We start from the raw sequence: 22,184 nt of genomic DNA on the forward strand, positions 1-22,184 counted from the left end.
TTCAAAGAAGTAAATGTGCAAAAGGGAAGGATGCTGCTATGTTTTAGAGATAAACTACAGTTCATACATTTTTTTTGCTAATGAACAAAAAATGCAAAAAATATCATTTTTGTTAATGCTTCAGTAAAAAATAAATATATGTGCAGATAAATCAAAAGCACACATGTTTGGAGATAAAATACAATGTTACCAAATGTACATTATCTCTGGCAGAGAGGAAGGAGAAGGGATGGAATGTGTATGGAGTTTTAGCTGTGTTTTATCTCTTTACCCCCTTAGCCCCCATCAGTTTACTGATTGAAAAATATGTCCAGGGGCTGGAGAGAAAGTACAATGAGTAAGATACTTACATTGCATGCAGCTGACCTGGGTTCCATTTGTCCTATGTGTTGTTTGATCTCAAAGCACAGAGCCAGAAATAATCCCTGAATGCTACAAAATGTGATTAAAAAGAACTCCAGGTTTTTAGGATATAATAGGCATATGACCCTGTGAAAGTTTCCGCTATATAGTATGATGGGTTGATAGATGTGTGTATTGGAAATGATCCCTGCAGTATAGCACATCTATCATCTCAGTTTCCTTATGTGTGTATGTGTGTGTGTGTGATGAGAACTTTGAATATCTCTGAACAGCATTCAGATATATAATACCATATAGATCTCCCTAGCTTACTCGTGTTAAAACTTGTTTCTAAACTTAACCAGCACCCACTCAAACCTTCTCCCTCCAAAGTTACCAATCTATGTTTTTATGAGTTTGGCTTTTTTGAGTTTTCACTTTTAAGTGAGCTCACACACATTTGTTTTCTTTGTAAAAGAAATTTCATGAAAAACTTGACTTAGCATAATGCCCTCAAAGATATCATTCTGTTGAAAATGGTTAAGATTTCCTTCTTTTTTTAATGGCTAAGTAATATTTAATATTACCTATGTATATGATGTACACATGGGTATGTAGCACTGCACTGCACTGTTTGTCCTGTTGTTCATCAATTTACTCTAGCAGGCACCAGTAATATCTCCATTGTGAGACTTATTGTTACTGTTTTTGGCATATCAAATACACCATGGGTACCTTGCCAGGTTCTGCCATGTGGGTGGGATACTCTCGTAGCTTGCTTGGCCCTCTGAAAGAAACAGAGGAACCGAACCCAGGTTGGCCATATGCAAGACAAACGCCCTACCCGCTGTGCTATTGCTCCAGTCCATATGGGTATGTATGTATGATATAAACATATATGTAGTATAAACATAAAGTATATGTTCTTTATATACATGTGGGTGTATATTTACACAACACATATTCTTTATTCACTTATCTGTCACCACAGGGTGAAGATATATCTTCAAGATAGAAATTCAATTTTTGTTGGACTTATACCCAGAAGTGGGGACCATATAGTAGTTCTAATTTTAATTTGTTGAGGAACTTCCATACTGTTTTCCATAGTGTCTGCAACACTTCCCACCAACAGTATATGTAGTATTAATTTTCCCATCCCAGACAACATTTCTTTTTCTTGTCTTTTTGAGAGCAGCCATTCTTGCAGGTGTGAGATGCTACTTAATGTGGCCTTAACTTATGCCTACCTGATTAGTCACACTGAGTGCCTTTTCATGACTGTGTTAGCTATTTGGGTGTTTTGTTTGCAAAAGAGTCTATACAAGTCCTTAGCTCACTTTTTACTTTGTTTGGGTGGGGCACCACTGTGTGGTGCTTGGGGGCAACTCACAGATCAGGGGTCCCTCTCAGTGGAGCCTGGGAACCGTGTGATGTTGTAAATCAAACCCAAGGCTCCAGTATGCAAAGTACACACTTCAGGCCTTTGAGCCATCTTCCCAGACCTGCCCATTTTCTTTTCTTTTCTTTTCTTTTCTTTTCTTTTCTTTTCTTTTCTTTTCTTTTCTTTTCTTTTCTTTTCTTTTCTTTTCTTTTCTTTTCTTTTCTTTTCTTTTCTTTTCTCTTCTCTTCTCTTCTCTTCTCTTTTCCTTTCCTTTCTTTTCTTCCTTCCTTCCTTCCTTCCTTCCTTCCTTCCTTCCTTCCTTCCTTCCTTCCTTCCTTCCTTCCTTCCTTCCTTCCTTCCTTCCTTCCTTCCTTCCTTCCTTCCTTCCTTCCTTCCTTCCTTCCTTCCTTCCTTCCTTCCTTCCTTCCTGAGTCACACCCAGCAATGCTCAGGGATTAGTCCTAGCTCTGTGCTCAGGAATTACTCCTGGCAGTGCTTGGGGAACCATATGGGATGCCGGGGATTGAACCCAGGTTGACTGTGTACATGGAAAATGCCCTGCCCGTTGTACTGTCACTTCGGCCCAGACCTGCCCATTTTCAATCAGATTGCTATTGATTTTTTTCTATAGATTCATGTAATTTTCTTGAACATTTGGTATAAGAGATGTAGCTTATGAGATATATAGCTAGAAAATATTTATTTGTTTTCAATGTAGTCAGAAAATATAATAATAACAACAACAACAATAATAATTGTAGGGTGCAAGAGAGGGAGTACAATGGTAAGGTACTTGCTTTGCATCTTGCCACAGTTTTAGAAGCTAGGCTCTTACAGGGCCAATGCTCTCCCTCTGATAGAGCACTGGAGACGTTTTCACCTGGTAATTTCATGTGTCATTGTTTATTGCAGAAATAGCTTCCTTCAAGGACTCCTTCACTTTACCGTGATGGTTGACTTATTTTATGTACCTACCTAACCTTTGGCTGTTGAAAGCTAATGGATGGGATTAATTCATTGAGAATTATTTTTATCTTACCATTACATGGAGAGAGACAGATTACAAGCATGATACTGCATAGCATCTGCTTACTTGATTTGTCCAGACTTTATAAAGCATTATTTCATGGGTTTGCTTTAGTTAGAAAGAAATCCAGTCATTACCATGCCCAGGCAATCTTGATCATTGGAAATAAAGTACTTTTCAAATTATTATTTATTTATTTATTTATTTTGCTTTTTGGGTCACACCTGGCAATGCACAGGAATTACCCCTGGCGCTGCTCAGGGGACCATATGGGATGCTGGGATTCGAACCCCGGTTGGCCACAAAGTTTGCAAGGCAAACTCCCTACCCGCTGTGCTATTGCTCCAGCCCTCAAATTAGTTTTTTTTTTAATTTTTATTTTTTTAAAAATTTTATCACCATGTGGAAAGTTACAGAGTTCTCAGGTTTATGTCTCAGTTATACCGTATTCAAACACCATCCCTTCACCAATGCCCATATTCCACCACCAAAATCCCTGGTATACCCCCCGCCACCCACCCCAACTGTATAACTGATGAACCTCACTTTATTTTCTCTTCACCTTGATTACGTTCCATATTTCAACACAAAACTCACTATTGTTGTGGGAGTTATATCCCCAAACAAGATAACCCTAATAAGGAGGCATTTGATAATTAGTTTTCCATTCAAAGATTGTATGTTTTCAGGTTTTAGAAAAGGTCGCGCGGCATGAGATAATCTTCCCAATTTGATGAGTAACTTTCATATTTTGATACCCAATCAACAAACAATGGAAATGTCTAAACAATACTTTGGTGTCTTTCCAATAAAATGTTTTACTTTAAAAAAAAAAAAAAAGAAAAAAAAAGAAAAGGTCGCGCGGCCAGGTTAGCGGCCGCGCGGCTCGGATCTGTCCCAGTCCCAAATCCTGGAGCCGTGTTAGTTGCTGCTCAGTGTCGCCAGGGTTCCATCTGGAGAAGGTGTACTGGCGGCACCTCCTCCCTCCGGCCCCCCAGTGTTGCTGGCCCCGATTCGGGTCCGGAGCATTGTCCGGGCCGCGTTGCTCACCAGAATGCCTCTCAAATTAGTTTTTGAAAGTAACAAATACACTATAATAGCATTCTTCAACATTGATAAGTAGAAGGAAATGGAAAAACATCCTATATCTTGGCAATACTAATGTAATGACTAATCTTTTCTTCATTTTCAAGTTACTTTTCAAGTGCATTTCTCATCAAACTAATAATAGTATTGAAGGAGAATGGGTTTACATTTCATTTAACACATCATATTATTGCTACAATTATGCACTATAATCCTCATTTAAAAAACTTATACTTTAAGATAAATTTAAATGTATTGAGGATTGCAAAAGCTGTAAATAGAGAAAACTTCTACCCACTTTTAGCCAGTCTTATGAGCACATCTCACATAACCATAGTCCGTTTGTCAAATACAAAAAATCAACCTGTGTAATTTTATCAGTGAAGCCATAGACTTTCATTGTGTTCCATTGGCTTTGCCATTCATGGGCTTTTTCTATTCTGAATTCAAACCAAGTTACCACAGTGTATTCATTCAAATCTTATTTTCAGACTTTGCACAGCAGTGCACGAAGGTTGTGCACCCTAATTGAGGATTGACATATTTCTAAATATTTAGATAGTTTCTTGTTTTTCTGCATCCTAAGTGAGTCCGTGAAGTACATCTTTATCTTAGCAGACTTCTTTTAAGATTCTTTCAACAGATTGGAGTCACACTTCTAAGAGCATGAGAGAAGAATGTCTGTATTTATGGCTTTACCCATTGCCAAATTGTGTTTCAAATGCCTGCACTCATTTAAGCTGCCATAAGTGATTTCTTGCGAGTAGCATTTTCCTGTAATTTTGTCAGCTTTGGTTACTCTCACTTACTTATTCTGGCTAACTTAATAGATGAAAATTACATCTCAGTTTTTAAAGTTTCACTTATATGATAACTAGAAAATTTGAATATTTAACCATGTGAATACCACTTATACTTCACCTTTCGGGAATTCCCACTTCGTGTTTTTTTTAAGGCCTGGATTTTTCCATCAATATCTATGATATAATAAAAATATCTCATGGCCTATCATTTTGTTGTGGTCATTTATCCATAAATTTGTTGTTTTGTTGTTTCTTTAATTATTTTTGAAGATTATAATGAAAATGTTATGATGTACTATCCATCACGTATGATATGTTTTTGCTATCTCTTTTAAGCTTGAAAGGTTTCTCTTTTTTAAAAATCAAAACAACTGGTTTTATTGTATCTATTTATTTGTTTTGGGGACCACACCCAGCTGTGCTTAAAGTTTATTTCTGGCTCTGTCCTTGGGGATCACTTTCGGCAGGGCTCTGGGAATCATAATGGGTTGCAGGGAATTGAATCGAGTTAAACATATGCAAGGCAAGTGCCCTACCTGTTGTAGTATTTCTCCAACCCCTGATTTAAAAATTTCATTCTTTTCTATAAAAATGTAACTTGATCTTCATTCTTAACCCATTGGGTTCATTGGAATCTGCTAATTTCATGTAAACTTTTTTTTTTTATGGCAGAAACAGCTTTCTTCAAGGACTTCTTCACTTTTTTTTTTTTGATGATGAAAACAAAGTTCAGTTCAACATCTGCAGTTGACTGTGCCTCCCTCAGAAACAGTCAGCAACATATTTGTTTTTTCTTTTGTTGGGGGCCATATCCAGAGATGCTCAGAAGCTATTCCTGGCTCTATACTCAGATATTACACCTGGCAGTGCTTGGGGAACCATATGAGATGCCTTAGATTGATCCCTGGCCAGTAGCAGGCAAAGGAAACGCCCTAGCTTCTATACTATCACTGTGGCCCCAGGAGGCACGATATTTGCTCTCCAGATTAGTGATTGGCGCATACTTGCTCAAAGCTGTCCTGATTCCTCCCTCTCCTTTACCACCTATCTACACCCATTCAGCCATCACAGTGCTCTAGAGCACACCGGCACCTGTCTGCTTGCTACCTTCCACAGACCAGGAGTTAGAGTCTCTGCATTTAGACCAGTGGTTTCCAACCTTTCTACAGCTGTGGGCCAGAGCCTGTCTTCAGACAGGAGTTTGGAGACCACTTCTACAGAGGCTCTATAACATGATAGATATTACCTGGTGTCCCTACTCTATAGGAAAAGAATATATGCTGCTTCCTCAGCTTAGAACACTCCCTTATTCAGCTTGGGACACACTCCCCCACTCCCCCACTCCCAGATTCTCTCTCTCTCTCTCTCTCTCTCTCTCTCTCACACACACACACACACATACACACACACATGCACACACATTTTTTGCTTATTCCTACTAATCTGTCATGTAAAGACAAGTATATTGTATCCTTGCTATGTGCCAACAAGTGCCTGATACATTTTTTTTTTTTTGCTTTTTGGGTCACACCCAGCGATGCACAGGGGTCACTCCTGGCTCTGCACTCAGGAATCACCCCTGCCGGTGCTTAGGGAACCATATGGGATGCTGGGATTCGAACCCGGGTCGGCTGTGTGCAAGGCAAACGCCCTACCCGCTGTGCTATCGCTCCAGCCCCGCCTGATACATTTTTATATACTCCTAACATTTGATCACAATGTCCTCCTAACTTGCTTATGATTCGTTTCTCTCTTTCATACATATGCATATATATAATATCAGTACATATTTGCTGGGTGTTGTGTGTGAAAATAGAATAAATGAATAAACATTTCCAAAAAAATAGAAGTTATCTGTGTTTCTCAGGAGGGCTTAATAAGAATATTTCCCTAGAGAACAGAGAAGTTAAAGGATAGCATATTGGAATGGATGCCTTTTTATTATATCAAGATGTCACGAATAGTATATACTGACTTGTTTAATATGTATTTTACCTTCCTTCTAGGAATCATTACTGTCACGCAAAGGTTGGGAAATTAAGATGACATTTTCCTTATTGCCTTGCTGACAGTATTCTGGATATAAATTAGATATCACCAATTAGATACAATCTTGAAAAATAAGAAAGGTAGGGATGGAATAGAAGCTACTTTCCTCATATTTTTCCCTCACCAATGCAAGGTCATCAAAACATGAAGATTCCTCATTCCAGGGCTTATCAACAATTTGGGGGATGGCTGGAGGTCGCTGTGGTAGTAGTAATGACTAAATGACCTCTTGATTAAACATTAAGACTGGCCAGTGCTGTGTAATTATGCAGCAGGACCCAATCATAAAACTACACAGAGAAAATATATAACCAACTGATAAAGTGCTTTATTTATTTATCTATTTGCTTTTTGGGTCAAACCTGGTGATGCACAGGGGTTACTCCTGGCTCTGCACTCAGGAATTACTCCTGGCAGTGCTCTGGGGGACAATATGGGATGCTGGGAATCGAACCCTGGTTGGCTGCATGCAAGGCAAATGCCCTACCCCTACCTACTCTGCTATTGCTCCAGCCCCTAAAGTGCTTTAATATAGTAAGGTTTCTTTTAAATCAATAAGAAAAAATTAAACTCAATTAAAAATGTATAAAACACAAGAATAGAGTTAAAAATAGTTCAAATAATATTAAATATTTAACATTTTCTACATCACACTAGCAAGGGTTTTTAAGTGGTAATACTCAGTTCTAGTGAAGATGTGCTACTTGTATTGGGTGTTTTTAAACAACTCTGTAGACTTCTAAATTATTTCATTTTCTGCATCTACATGCAGATGCATTTTATGCATCTAGATTTGATTATATTTGTAAACAATCCTTTAAAAATTCTCATTTGCTGTCTCAATGATTTTTAGTTTTGTCTTAAATAGAGAAGTTCTACTTCAAGAATCAATTTATCCAAATGAAGTCATTGAGTGTACTTAAATACTTAAAGATCCTTTCCTGCTTTTGGAGAGCAGGAAGTCCGCAAGTAGCTGTTAAAAGTGAAAAAGCCTATACCTTTAGTTAAAATTAAGAAGCAGCCTAGAACTATTTGCACAGCACACAAAATTGGCATATAGATAGATGTTGGTCTCATCCCGATTTTTAAGAGTGTGCTTTTTAGAATAATCATAATGAATGTATGAGCCAGCTCCACGTAACTGAGGATTTGACTGTCCGACCTCCTGCTGCTCTTTTCCTAGAAACCTGCCCTCTTCTAGGGAAACTTCCATTCTGTGGATAGATTTAGAAAAGAACAATGCTCAGCACTCCCTATCTATTTCCAGTTTGGAAGCTGGAGAAAAAAAACTGATCTCTTCTTCTACTCCTGATTGAGTCAAGATAAAAGTTTTGGTCCATCCATGGGACTTCAAGTCTCGAGCTGAGGTAGAGTGAGAGCAGCTGGGACCACAATTCCAGGCAGTGGCAGGGGGAGATGTGTGCAGGGCACCAGCAGCTGCTTGCTGACCTCACAGTTCCTTGCCTCTGAGAGCTGCACGTCCGGTTACTTGGCTCATCAGAAAGGCCTGGGGGGCCTGTTAAAAACAATGGAGGACATTCCCTTTTGGCCTCTCTCTCCTTTTGGGTGTTGTGGTCTGCAATAGAGGTATTGAGTGGCCATCATGTTTGGTCTATAGTCTACTTTCAGCACATATCTCCCATCCAAGCAGGTCCTGAGAACACCCTTTACCTGGTGCTCTCTTCTATATCAGAGCTGCCCTCTCCCCCAGCATGTGAGGCCAGCTTCCAAATAGTGGAGCTAACCTCCTGGTACTTATCTCTTCTATTCTTGGGTTAGTCTCCCATTCTGTTACTTTATATTCCACAGATGAGTGCAATCTTTCTATGTCTGTGCCTCTCTTTCTGACTCATTTCACTTAACATGATACTTTCCATGTTGATCCACTTATATGCAAAGGAGGCAGGGGGAGGGGGATAGGGTGGGGAAGGTGGGAGGGATACTGGGATTATTGGTGGTGGAGAATGGGTACTGATGGAGGGATGGGTACTCAATCGTGTGACTGGAAGGAACGCAAGCGTGAAAGTTTATAACTCTGTAATTGTACTTCACGTGATCCACTAATAATAAAAAATAAAAAAAAACCAATGGGGGAAGAATCCAACATCAGTTAGTAAATAAACATTGTAGATCTCTGTGCTTTGCAGACAGAGACCTTCACTGATATGCTGGTGAATTATATCAGTTGTTAAAAAGAAAGATCACCAGGTCTGTTAGTAAGGGGAAAATCTAATTGCAGAATATCCATTTACTTGAGGAATGTTTATTGAGCACTTTCATTTTCTCATTTCTGTGCTCAGTACAGGAGACACTTAGCTTTTGCCTCTGTGGAGCATTATATAAAATTCCTAAATATCGAAAATAAATTGTATCTAGCTAGAGTAGAAGGAGAAATACTGTAAATTATTCACATGCAACATATGGAAAAGTTAGCAACTATTATCAATGATTCTGATAGGTATATATCATATATACATAAGTATAATTCACTCTTATGATGTAAAATACAAAATGAACATAAATAAAAATAAAAAGTAAAAATAAATTATGCACATACATGTACATATTTGACGAAGCATTCTTTAAAAGGATCACTTTCTCTTTTTGAATTTTTAAAATTTTTTATTGGTGAATCACCATGAGGTACAGTTACATACTTACAGACTTTTGTGTTTACATTTCAGTCATACAATGATCGAGTTCCCATCCTTCCACCAGTGCCCATTTTCCACCAATGATCCTAGTATCCCTCCCACCACTCCCACTCCCTCCCCCCTACACCCCACCATTGTGGTAGGGCATTCCCAAAATAGATCACTTTCTTTCTTGACAAAATGGATCACTTAAGGTTGACAGGACTAATTCTGAATGATTGAATTATTTTTTCTGTTATTTTATCAATTTTGCAATATGTTAATTTTATAACATAAATTTATTTAAAGTAATTACACAGTGGACTTGAGCGATAGCACAGCGGGTAGGGCGTTTGCCTTGCATGCAGCTGACCTGGGTTAGATTCCTTTGTCCCACTTGGAAAGCCTGACAAGCTACCAAGAGTATCCCACCCACATGGCAGAGCCTGGCAAGCTACCCATGGCGTATAACATATACCAAAAATAGTAACAACAAGTCTCAAAATGGAGAGGTTACTGGTTCCTGCTTGAGCAAGTGGATCAGCAACAGGACGACAGTGCTACAGTGCTAATTACACAGTAAAATATTTGAAATTTCTTAACCTCCCTTTATATTTAACTAACATTTGAAAAACTCTGTAATAAGGATTTTCTAACCCTATAAATACTTCTGAACAACATATCTATACAACATACCAATGTAGACTGGGAGATAGCGCAGGAGTTAGAACACATGTGATTCCCGGCACTCCATGGTCTTCTGAACATCGTGGAGTACAGCCCTGAGGGCACCCAACTGTCTGAGTAGCCTCATCTCATCTAGTTCTTGCATTAAACCACAGGTCTAGTTTACCCAGAATCACCGGTGAGAACCCTGGCCTCCTGAGCACAATTTGAGAACCACCCTCACCCCCTAAAAACGAACCCCCTACAGATATTCATGCTACAAAATTGAAAGAAAAGTCATCATCCTGCTTTAATGCATCTCAAGCTCTGAGTCAGAAGAGCTTAGTGTGGACACCTCCTGGGTACAGGAAGTTGGTGGGGGGGGGCAGTAGTGGGGTTGATCTCCCTACCAAGGCCTGGCTGGGGTTGGGGAAGAGCCAAGCCCATCTGAGAAGTCAGTGGGTGGGTGGGTGGGCTGCAAGTCCTCGCCAGGGGTGCTCTCTCCAGGATTTATAGAACCTCTAACAGCATTTCTTGTTCGCAGAAGACTTCCTGGGACACGTGCTGGATCCTCCACCTGCTGTCAGGCTAGAGGCAGAGAACTGCACAGCGTTCAGAATCCAGTGGGGCGTGCCGGAGCATCCCAGGCACTTCATTGTAGCATTCAAGGTGGGCATCTGGCACAGGGCGGGGTAGGGGTGGGGGTCCTGGGGGTCTCTGTAATGCATGTACAGGCTACCCTTCCTGCTTCTTCCTAATCATGCCTCCTTCTCTCAATTCCCCCACCCTTCATAGTGACCCCATTCCCCTTTTGTAGGAACTGAAGGGCCTGATACTCTTTTTCAGGGTGTTTCTAAGTGCTCTAAAAGGCCATTAGGAAATAATCCTCCCTTCCTCCAGGAATGTAAACTAAACTAAGTAAAAGCCATGGCGTCCAGTTGCCTGGAGTCACTGTGGAGAGTGACAGAATCATGGGGAAGCCATGGAGTGTTGTTGGCAAGTCAGAGTAATGTAACATCTGAATGAAAGCAGAGGGGTGGCCAGGCAGAGTGGAGGAAGGCGCAGAGAAGGCAGCCTGCTTCGTTAGCATCACAAATTAGACAGATTTCTTTTCAGATTGTTGAACAACAATTTTCAAGATGAATCAACCCATAGAAGTCAGGAGATCTGAGAGAAATTTCTGGACTTCTGGAATCTCGGGGGGAATATCCAGAGAGCTACTCTGGTCCCTCATTCCTGAGGGTGGGCACCAAGCTCCCCTCTAGAGCAGAGTTCCCCACCTCCAACTGGTCCTCATAACACCCCACACTCATCCCACCTTTCTCTTTTCACCAAAGTTGAGTTGCGCTTTATCATGGCCCTTTGCCCCGTTGTCTCCTGAAAGTAGAGACTGTGGATGTGGCCTTCTGCTTTTAAAAAATGGGGCAATGAGTGAATACCTGAGAGAGTCATTCCTTGGAGCTAGGTCCAGTGCTATTCAGCCCCCTTCACTTCTGTGTATTTCCCTCCTGGCCCCTGAGGATGAGGAGTTTGCACCCTGGCTATCTCAGACAAAGGCTGTTCCAGAAGAAGTAACTGTGGAGGTGGGAATGAGATACCCCTCAGCACCCTCTGAGCTGTTGACTGCAGCGCCAACACGGATCTTTGACCTGAGGGAAGAGGGTGGGCCCCCTTCTCATCCCTGGTGTCTGTTCTTTTCCAGATATTTTACTCTGAGGTCATTTCCAGCCTGGACAGACCCTCTGAGGAGAAGACCCATAATGTCCCTGTCACTGAAGATAGAATGATCACGGTGAGTAGCCCCCTCCTCGGTGAAACCCTCAAAATCTCCCACAGACTTGGCATCTGAGTGATACTCAGGAACCTTTCTCATTTGGGTGTGTGTGTGCTGTCTGTGTAATAATAATAATGAATGAGTGTTTAGTCCTCCGGAATGCATGAAGGTCTTTCATGTTCATTACCTCATCAAAGGCCTCCTGATCTCAGAATAGTAGCTGGAGGAAGACAGTCCTCTTGGCACAAATATTTTCACTGAATCCAAGCCACTCCATTCAGAGAACACAGTCACCTTACAGCATCTTTTTTCTGCTTAAGGTCACTTCTGATTTGTTTTTGAAATCCCAATAAATCTTTATCAATGGCGCACTTGTACCTTTCCAACCTGCTTGTGGATACAACAGAGAAGAAAATGATGCCATTTGAAACATATATTCAAACAGGTCCGAGTTGCTAATTTTCTTCCTGAGCACAACACTGTGTTCTTCCACCAATCAATTGTTGGCTCTTCATCAGCTTCCTTGCTACTTCTGGTCAAGGTATCTCTAAGTGAAGATTTCAGCCTTAGGCATGTGCTGTTTTCTCTCCCTCTCCTCCTTCCTTCTCCTATGACAATTAGCCTACAGGGTGGAACGTTTTGAATTGTTTTATGAGAATTGAGCTTTGGTACACAGTGTTCTGCTTTAATGGTGGTGGCTAATATTTATAATAACTGCCTTCTAGACATAGAGCGTAAGTCGGAGCCCATTTGTCAGCTCTGATATGTAACTATTACTTCTGAAGCATCAGATACCTTTAAGGTACTTTTCCCTGTGCTTTCATTTGATTTTCCATATAATCTCATGACTTTCCAATTGTTTGGAGATGCCTACTTAATAAATAGAACTCTCAGGCATTTACATGGGCTTAAAGGTACTATAAAAAATTACCAAGACCCAAGGTACCATGAACAGAGAGATTGGGGGCTTCTGTGGACTATCATCTTTGTGGGCATTCAGCGTACCTTGGGCATTCCCTGTGGCAGGAGTGAGCGCACTGTGTGTGGGGTCTGCCTTCCTTCTGCTGAAGGGAGCAGATAGGCAGCACCTTTTAGTTTTGGGGTCCTGCAAGTTTTACCTATTATGTAGTGTTTTTATTTTTTTCCTCTTTTCCTGGGATGAGTTGAGCATCCGGTGATTTGGGTAAAAATGGTTTAGAAAAATTAAACTCTTGCCACAACCAGGACTCAGAGGGTCTCTTTTCATTAAAATGTTGACTTTTCCCACCTCAATAGTGACAAAGGCCCAATAATGGAGTGATAGGTTGCAACATCAGCAGGCATGGAGGAACCGCTCAAGTGAATTTTTTTTTCTTTTTGGGTCACACCCTGCAATGCACAGGGGTTACTCCTGGCTCTGCACTCAAGAATTAACCCTGGCTGTGCTCAGGGGACCATATGGGATGCTGGGATTCAAACCCGGGTTGGCTGCGTGCAAGGCATAGAGCGTAAGCCCTACCCATTGTGCTATTGCTCCAGCCCCCTCAAGTGAATTTTTTATAATTTAGCAGAAAGCAACTTTTATCCTTGCCCATGCAACTTTGGCTCACATGACAGAGTGAGGTTAAAAGGAACAATGGAAAAAGTTGAAGTAATTTAAGTTTCACTCCGAAACTAGGGAGAAGGTGAAAAGATAGAAAAGGAGTGAAAAGATTTAAATCAGTGAGCATCATTGTGGGAATGGTTTCTGTCCCACCCCCCACCCTTTCCTTCATCCCTACTTCTCTAACCACCCTAGACCTTCTCAGTAAATCTGGCCTCGGCCCGCCAATGCTGCTTGGCCAACTTGTTTCTGTCTTGCCCCATCCTTCCTTTGGTGGTTATGTGCTGACTGGGGCCCACTAAGTAACATGTGGGCACACTGATCACACACTTGGTTGCAGTGCTCACATACAGTTGGTTTTGGTGCTTGATGGGTTCACACATTTGGTTGTGGCACTGGAGATCACAAATGGCCATGTTCCTAGGAACACAGTAATGTGGGCCGCTATCGGGGACAGAACACACAAACTCACACTACTGAGCTAATGTGGGGTCTAACTGATTGATTTTTGCATTGCCACATGGTTAATCTGACTTAAAGGATGAAATGAACAAATCACTCTGGTAAATGATGTGGATATGTCTAAAGGCTTTCCTTAGCATTTGACACAGGGATTTTTCTTAGATGAACACCTTCAGAGTTCGTCCTCGAAAAAAATAAAGCAAATTAGGGCTACTTGTTGCATTTGGGGAATTATACATGGATGTTGACACTGGTGGTCTCCATATTTAAACATGGCCATGCATACTATTAGCTGAAATCTATTTGAACCTGAATCAATATATGCATATTTATTTTTATAGATTTTACATGGGCTGCTCTACGAGCAGATTTTGCACATTATAAAGACATAATTTTAAAGGAAGAGATAAAGCATATCTGGAGAGTTTTTATTTTTTATTCGTGATCATCTTGTCCACTCAGGGTGTGGGGTGGGATGGGGGTACACTATCCCCTGGTCTGATTGACCCCTAACGGTGATTGTATCCAAACTTACAGGAAACTGAGACAGAGGCCATGAGATTTGCATCTAGTCCAGTTATTAAGCCAGAGCAAGGCCCACCGAAATATAGCATTTCGTTAAAAGAACCTTAGACCAGGTTCTCTATATTTCTCTGAATCTGGCGATGTGTTGCAGGAGGTAACTGAGAGTGCCATGGATCTAGGTGTTCCTTCAGTACTTATGGAGGATATGGGAATATGTGTGTGACTGTTAGTGAATACACTTCGGGAATGTCTCACTCTTTCTGTTTTACACAGGATAGATCTATTCAAGGAAGATTTTTTTCAGACCCCCCCAAACAATGCTGCTTCTCCTACAAAACTCTGGAAGATAATTTAGTACTTTCCAATAACCACTCAAGAAATGGAACTCTCTCAATTTTCCCTTCACCCTGGCCTGGATAGCTTTCTTTATGCCTATTAGAAGAAGGATGCTTAGAAAACCAATTTTCTATTTCTCTGGGGCCTTCCACCTGTTGCTAGGAGAGGGAGATCTACGATTGACCTATAGAGTCAACTGTGAAATCAAAACTAAGTTTGACAGCTACAAGTGAAGGTTACTCTAGAAGAATCATAGCATTTTGATATTGAAACTTTGGCCAGCCCAGCGAAGCTAACTTGCATTCCTCAAGACTATGTAGCTACTTACATTATAAATTTGAATCTCTTGACTCTTGTTTGGTGTTCTCTTGGGTAGAATCACTTCATGCCTCCTCTCAGCAATGCTCATGACGTCATAGTAATGTGTCTGGAGTAGTGAACAGGACAGTATTATGTTTTATTTCTGGAAAAAAAGAACCCAGGCTTCTATCATTTTATTCTAGTGGGAATAAGATGCAGCATGGAAGGGAATAAAGGTGATGTCTGAAATCAGGGTTAGAGATTTAAGTAACAACTTATTTAGTATGGTTTCATCATTGCCAAGTGAACCGATATTAGTTTAAAACAGTCTATAATTTTAAGGGATCATATATAATTTAGGATAAAAGTCTAGCAGTACAAAATCTCAAAATAATAATGATTCCAGCAAGATGTGCTTTAACTCCCCCCTCATGCAACTGCCAGGATTTAGGAAGTTGAGCATTTTTCTGGTTCCAGAAAGTCCCACTCTTTCCATCTCAAACCTTTTCACTCCCCTCCCTGTAGTCTAAAATATCTTAATGCCATACTTACACTCTAGCCAATAGATGAAAATAGAATAAAGAATGCTCCCCTTCCCTTGAAGGCATAACTCAGCAATTGCCTTCAGCATTGTTACTCATTTCCTAGTGTAAAGAATTTAGTCACATGATCACACCCAAAAAGCTAGGGAAGCTGGGTGGTTATGGTCCACTGAAATACAGTGTTTTATTATAAGGACCAAATGGTTCCAAGATGACATTGAGGTCACCCATGTTGCAGAGTGAATACAGAGAAAGAATTTGTATAAAGAACATGGAAAGGCATTTAAGTACCTGAGAAAGTTAGGTGCTGACCTGAGAATCATTATGTCTGGAAGTCATGTGACTGAAATATCAAATCATGGTGTGTTTATGAGAGAATCAAGACCCACTGATATCCCCACTGCTTATATAAACTCTCTGAGTCTAGCTTATCATCTTAAGAATAGAGGTGATAAGGGGCTATAATCCCTAGAGCCCACCAGGACTAATTCCTTAATGCAGTTAGGAGTAACATGAGCTTTGCTGGGTGTGACCCCAAAACAACGACCAAAAAGTATAGAGGTGATAAGATTAGGGCTGTTTGGAGGATTAAAAGTTGCAATGGTGTACAACGTTTTTATAGATTCAAATGACATATAAATTTGAAATGACATATAAATGCAAATTATTATGATTATCCCAACTACAAGGTGTAAGTTTGTTTTCTGGCAATCTCTGAGGGAGGCAAGAGTCTGCGGAATAGTGCACTCAATTTAGTTTTGCTCATTCGGTCTCCTTGAGATAAATGAACTTAAATTAGCCTAGCTTTTTCTCTTTTATGGACACAAGTTCTCTGACTAATGACAGTCACAGGTGGTCTTGTGAAAACAAAGGGGGCAACTTTTAGAAGATTTTGCTTTTCAGAAATAATCAAACACAAAGATGCAACAAAGCATCTCTTGTAGCCAAAATAAATTTTTCTTTAAAGTGATTGAGAGAGCCAAGGGACCGTATTAAACTCAATTTGGCTCCTACTTCTAGAAAACAATTTTTCTTACTCTCTTTACTGTCTTGTATAGAAACTAAAATCAAGAAACATAGGAATACTTTTAATTGTTTGAAAATTCTTACAAGCAATAAAATGGAGCAAAACACTTTGTTTTTCTACTTTGAAAGGAATAACATCTATTTAGTTATTTTCAGAGTATTTTCTACTTTGAAAGGAATAGCATCTATAATAGTATTTAGCATCTAGTTTGATACAAAGCTGAAGCAGTGATTTTAAGACATTTAAACGTGGAATTGTGTGGTATTATGCTAAATTATTTGATATAATGAAAGATTTCATTTTAGAAGAGTGATATCAGAGAAAGGAGTATGCTTAAATCATTGAGTCCAGCCCAATTTTTCATAATCCCAACAACACTGTCCCCTTGACCTTCACTCCCTTTTGCCAACTTGTCAGCTTGTCGACACAGGAAAAGACCTGAAGAAAGATTAGAAACATATGGCTCTGGGAGGGGCCCTCTGTGTCTTTTAGCACACTTGGGTTAGAGGTAGCATTTATCTTCCATGGTTAATAAAGAATCTGTTTCAAGCTATATAAGAAACTTCTACAGGAATAATTTCCCTTGGTTTTCAGAGATAATTTCACATCTCTGATACACAAACTTTCATAGTTTACAGAAATAATAAGCTGGTTTTCAGATTGAATATATTTAATATTTTCATCTTCATATTATCCAATAGAATTTGAGTCTCGGAGTTAAATAAAGAAGGACTCAAGTCCCTTCTTTGTCACCTAATTATGGCTTTGAGCAAATTATTAACTTTACAGGGACTGTTTTCTGTAAAAGAAACCAGACACCTGTATTTTAGGACTGGAGGACAAATTCAATCAAGTGATGTATATAAACACTTCTTGTTTCAGAAACAGAAAAAAAGCGATATGTGGGTAATAGTGGTAGCTATGTTAAGTATTGGTTCATAGCTAATATCTGCAATGATTGATGAAACCTTATTATCGTCTCCATATTTCATATAGCATAGTGACTTCCCCAGAGGGAAAGCTTGGAGCAAAAGCCTGTGATGGCATGGAACTGGTTTGCCTGTGCATTTCTGTTACTTGTGTGGGCTTCGGAGAAAGGAGTGAGAACCTGAGTTTATACCTGCCTGTTACTTCCAGTTTCTTACCTTCCCACCTGATGTGAAGCCAGGGGGGCAGATGGACCGTGGAGGCACCATCTAATTCCAGATACATGGAATTAGAATAAGAGTGCCTGTGGAAACAGTTCATATGTTCAACAAAGACCTCTTGTGCAGTTGCATCTAGAATAAATGGGGGATGGGGGATTGGAGACAAACACAGCTTCCAGAGGCTGTGGACATGACCCAGGTAGAGAGTCAGAGAATGTGAAGAAGTAAATAAGTTTGAAAGGCTTGTGAAAAGGAGTTCAAGGGAGGTGGGTAAGAGACAATTGGGCATGTTTCCATAGTTACTAACTCCAGGCTCTGGAGCCGAGTTACTGCCATTGTTAATCAAGTCATCAAGTCCGAGGGCCCCGGTGATAGAAACTGCTTTGTGATGAAGTCATCTGTTTACGTTATGCATCTTGGCTTGATTTCTTTCTTTCATCCACTCACTAGTTCATCTGTTCATTTATTAAAAAGCATTGTTTGAGTCTTTGCTATGAGTTTCCCGATGTTATGCTAAGCTTTGAGATGCCAGAGGAATTAAAAACTTGCTTTCTGCCCCCAAGTGGGCAAGGAGAAATAAATAGGCAATTACGGTATAAGGTGAGCAATGCTAAGATTGAGGTACACCAAGGACACCAGGGAAGCATAGAGAAGGCACCTAACCAGAGTGGAGGCTGGGGGTCAAAGAAATGAGGTAATGTCTCAGCTGAACTGAGTCATGAAGGATGAAGAAGAGTGAGCGAGTGGGGAGAAGGGCATTTCACATAGAGGGAGCAGTAGGTTCAAAGGCCCAGAGGCAAGGAATTGAATGGAATAAATTTGAGCCCTGCCAAATTCTTAAGTATGAGTAGAATGTAGAATGCATGTAAAGGAGGTGATATGAAATGATGTTAGGAGGACAAACACAGGGATGGAAATGCACTATTAAAAGAGAGCCTCTAAGTAGGATCAGTCATGATTTGAGGCTTAGAGAACTCTGGAGTTGAAATGGGGGGTCTAGGCAGTATTGGTGGAAGGGAGAGTCAGAAGCTATTGCCATAATTATCAGGAGTTGGACTTAAATAACTGTGATGACAAAATTATATCAACCGATTAAAGTTTTGTGATTACTGAGAAATGTTTGAATGGCGTTTAGGAAGGAGTCATGGATATAGAGTACCATGTAAAGAACTGTCTTGATGAGAGAGAGAGAATATAAGAACTGAAGCAATTTCTTGTGTATTTGTTAATAGTTGGAGGAATGGTGAGTTGGGCTGTAGTTATACTGAACTTCATTTGTTTGTAGTTGTTGAGTAGAGATGTTCAAGAGGCAATCACAAACCCATGGAATGGACATCAAGAGGGGGTCAGAGGTAGAGATGCAATTTGAGGGTGGGTTTTCCTTGAAGTTCACAGGGTAGCAATCCAAGTCAGAGTGAGAGAAGTTGGTCAGGGATGGAGCTCCTGGGAAGTACCAACATCTAAGGGCAAGCAGAGAATGGGGAATGGTCAGCGGATATCAAGAAGGAGCAAGGAGAGTAGTAAAAGGAGACCTAGGAGGAACAGTCATTATTTCCAGGGAACAAAGAGGCTTCAAATACGAGTGTATTGGAGGATCCGGATTAAAAGTATCAGTTAAATAATAAATCATTGCCACTGGGTTTACCACAAGTTTTGGTGACTTTGTTAGGAGCATCTCAACTGAGTATGAGAATGAGTTGAGCAATGAATAGGAGATAAGGGAATGAAGACAACTTTCTTAAGAAGTGTGCTTCTATGGAGAGGGTAGGGGTGCATTCGTGGTGGGGAATAATTGTTTCTAAAACAGGGCAGACTTGATCACACACACACACACAGTCCACAGATGATTCTAATGTATTTTAGAATTAAGAATTCCTGTAGGAAGCACTTGACAATTATTTATTTAATAAAACAAAATTTGCTTATCTACTGATTAATTCTTCTTAGCAACTGTGAACATTTATTTATTTATTTATTTATTTTTTAGCTCTTTGTGGAACTAAAACTTAAGCTTTATTCTTGATATTTAATATATTCCATTTGTTTTTTTTTAATTTTTTTTATTGAGTCACCATGTGGAAAGTTACAAAGTTTTCAGGTTTAAGTCTCAGTTATACAATGCTTGAACACCCATCCCTTCACCAGTGCACATATTCCACCACCAAGAATCACAGTATAGCTCCACCCCGCACCCCCACACCCCTAGCCCCCCCCCCCCCGCCCCTAGCCCTCCCCCAATCTTAGCCCCCACCCGCCTGTGTAGCTAATAAATTTCACTTTACTTTCACTTTGATTGCATTCAATATTTCAACAAAACTCACTATTATTGTTTGGAGTCTCTCCCCCCTAAAGTCGGACCTGCTGAAAAGGAAGCATTAGATAATTTGTTTTCCATTGCTGAGAATGAAGAGGTATGAGGTCGAGTGACCACACTTAGCGGCCTCACGGTTTTGGGTTTCTGTATTTTAGTATTTTAGTAACTAAGTCTAGAGAGATATCTGCCAGCAACTGTGAACATTTAAGCATCTGCAGAGGAGTCTATTAAGAACTTTAAGACAGTATTCCTGCTGTCAAGGGACTTATGGTCCCGGAGGGGAAATACTTTGTAATAAGCATATGCATATATATGTATATTGTGTGTATTTTGTGGCACAACAATTTAAGATAATAAAGATGACAATCCTTTTCTTGAGTACATCCATTGCACCAGCTCTATGACACACATTATCACAAATATTGTAATCGTGCAATATATAGCAGGCACATTTTACAGAGGAAGCAATGGATGTTAATATCAAGGCCACATAACTAGCAGGATTAAAGGCTAAGATGGTCACTCCCAAGCCAATCCCTTTCTTCTGCAATGTGCTGTGGCTTTTCACCAAGAGAACCTAGCTCTCAGCTTACTACTGAGCCCTGTAACCTCAGAAGCATGCCACTTTAGGTCAGGTCCAAGGTAGAGTGAATGAATACCCTTTAGCTGTAGCTTTCGGCGCAGAGCTTCATGTACAGAAAATAGTACAGGAAACATTCTCTCTCTGTGTCTCTCTCTCTGTCTCTCTCTCCTTCTCTCTCTCTCTTACACACACACACACACACACACACGTTCAGTCTTGATTATAAGTGGGGCCCCTAGAACAGCGATAACTTCATTTGGGAACATGCTAAAGGCTCAAGTTTTCATAACATTTCCCATATTTACATAATCAGAAACCTTGGAGGCCAAGTTCAACAGCTTTCTTGCTCCCAATAGTGGGGTCCTAGATTTGAAATGATAACCTTGCACTTACCAAATAAGCATCTTAAGTCATTGAATCATTCCTGGGCTCCCTAGAAATTGCTTTTTAGAAGGCATCTAAGTGAATCTGACTCTGATTCTATTGAAAAATATAAGAACTGTGACTGGGAATGAAGTTTAGCAGTAAAGCACATGCCTGAGACCTGAGTTCCATCCCCAACACCGCCAAAGAAGAAAGGAAAGTCTAAAATGTAAGGACCAAAGTTCAAGTTCCTACTTTATAGATACAAAGTAAGACCTCGGTTTACTGCTGGAGTCTGTTTCTGAGCATCCGTAGCGAACATCTGCTATGGGAAGAAAGAACTGAGGGATTCCAGCCCTGGAAAGGAATGCTCTTTATGTTCTATCAGCCTTGTGGTCTGTTCAGAGAATTCAGCTCAGCCAGGAGGAACACTATTTGATAGGCTGAATAATTCTTGTTTAAGATAGAAGCAAGGGGGGGAATTCTTTCATCTCAGACAATATGTCACAATGTTTTATGCTTTGCAAACTGTCGACTTTGGTCAGTCCTAGTGAAAGTAATGGCTATCCCTAGCAATTTACAGATAGTTTGACATACATATACAACCTTCATAGAAGTTGTCTGGTTTGGGTCTCGAGAAATAGTACAGGAAGTAAGGCAGCTGCATTGCATATGGTGGAAGCATCTCCCACAGATTCAATTCCTGGCACTGCATATGGTCTCTTGAGCTCTACCAGAGTTTTTTCCTGAGCACAGATCAGCAATAACCCCTGAGCACTGCAGAAAGAAAGAAATTGTTTGTCCCCGAAGAAGTTCTGCTTGTTGATGATTTCTTGTTCCGTTGTTGACAGGAGGAAGTGATTGGTGGTCTGAAACCAGGCACGAAATATTTAGTGACTGTAGCAGCTGACAGCCCACTGGGCACTGGGTCACGGAGCTCTCCTCAATATTTTGTCACTTTGAATGAAGGTAAATGGGTTTGATTCACTAATGATTCGGAAGTGTGTCTGTCATTCCTCCCTCCATGCAGCCTTTATCAATAAGCAAGTCCTATGTGCCAGGCACTGTGAACTCTGGGAAATCAGAGGTGAGAAAGCAAGAATTTCCTTGCCTTCTCAGAATAAGTGAGGAAGGTCAGAACATTATCTAATTCACATGCAGCCAAAGGTGGTAAGTTCTGGGGTGAGGAGTTCAGTTCAGTGGTAGACGTGGGTTCAATGCCCAGCTCTGCCAAAGGA

The 22,184-nt window shown here is 40.4% G+C and overlaps 1 protein-coding gene across 1 annotated transcript in view; it reads left to right on the forward strand.

Annotated features, from left to right (window-relative positions):
• The window catches only part of EGFLAM (EGF like, fibronectin type III and laminin G domains), a 188,323-nt gene that overhangs the window by 64,844 nt on the left and 101,295 nt on the right, over positions 1–22,184 (forward strand). The window contains exons 2-4 of the mRNA XM_055139954.1: positions 10,535–10,659; positions 11,693–11,782; positions 21,798–21,915. Of these exons, the coding sequence (XP_054995929.1) occupies positions 10,535–10,659; positions 11,693–11,782; positions 21,798–21,915 (333 nt within the window). The remainder of the gene's footprint in view (positions 1–10,534; positions 10,660–11,692; positions 11,783–21,797; positions 21,916–22,184) is intronic.

Source organism: Sorex araneus, chromosome 1, assembly GCF_027595985.1.
Source record: "Sorex araneus isolate mSorAra2 chromosome 1, mSorAra2.pri, whole genome shotgun sequence".
Lineage (NCBI taxonomy): Eukaryota > Metazoa > Chordata > Mammalia > Eulipotyphla > Soricidae > Sorex > Sorex araneus.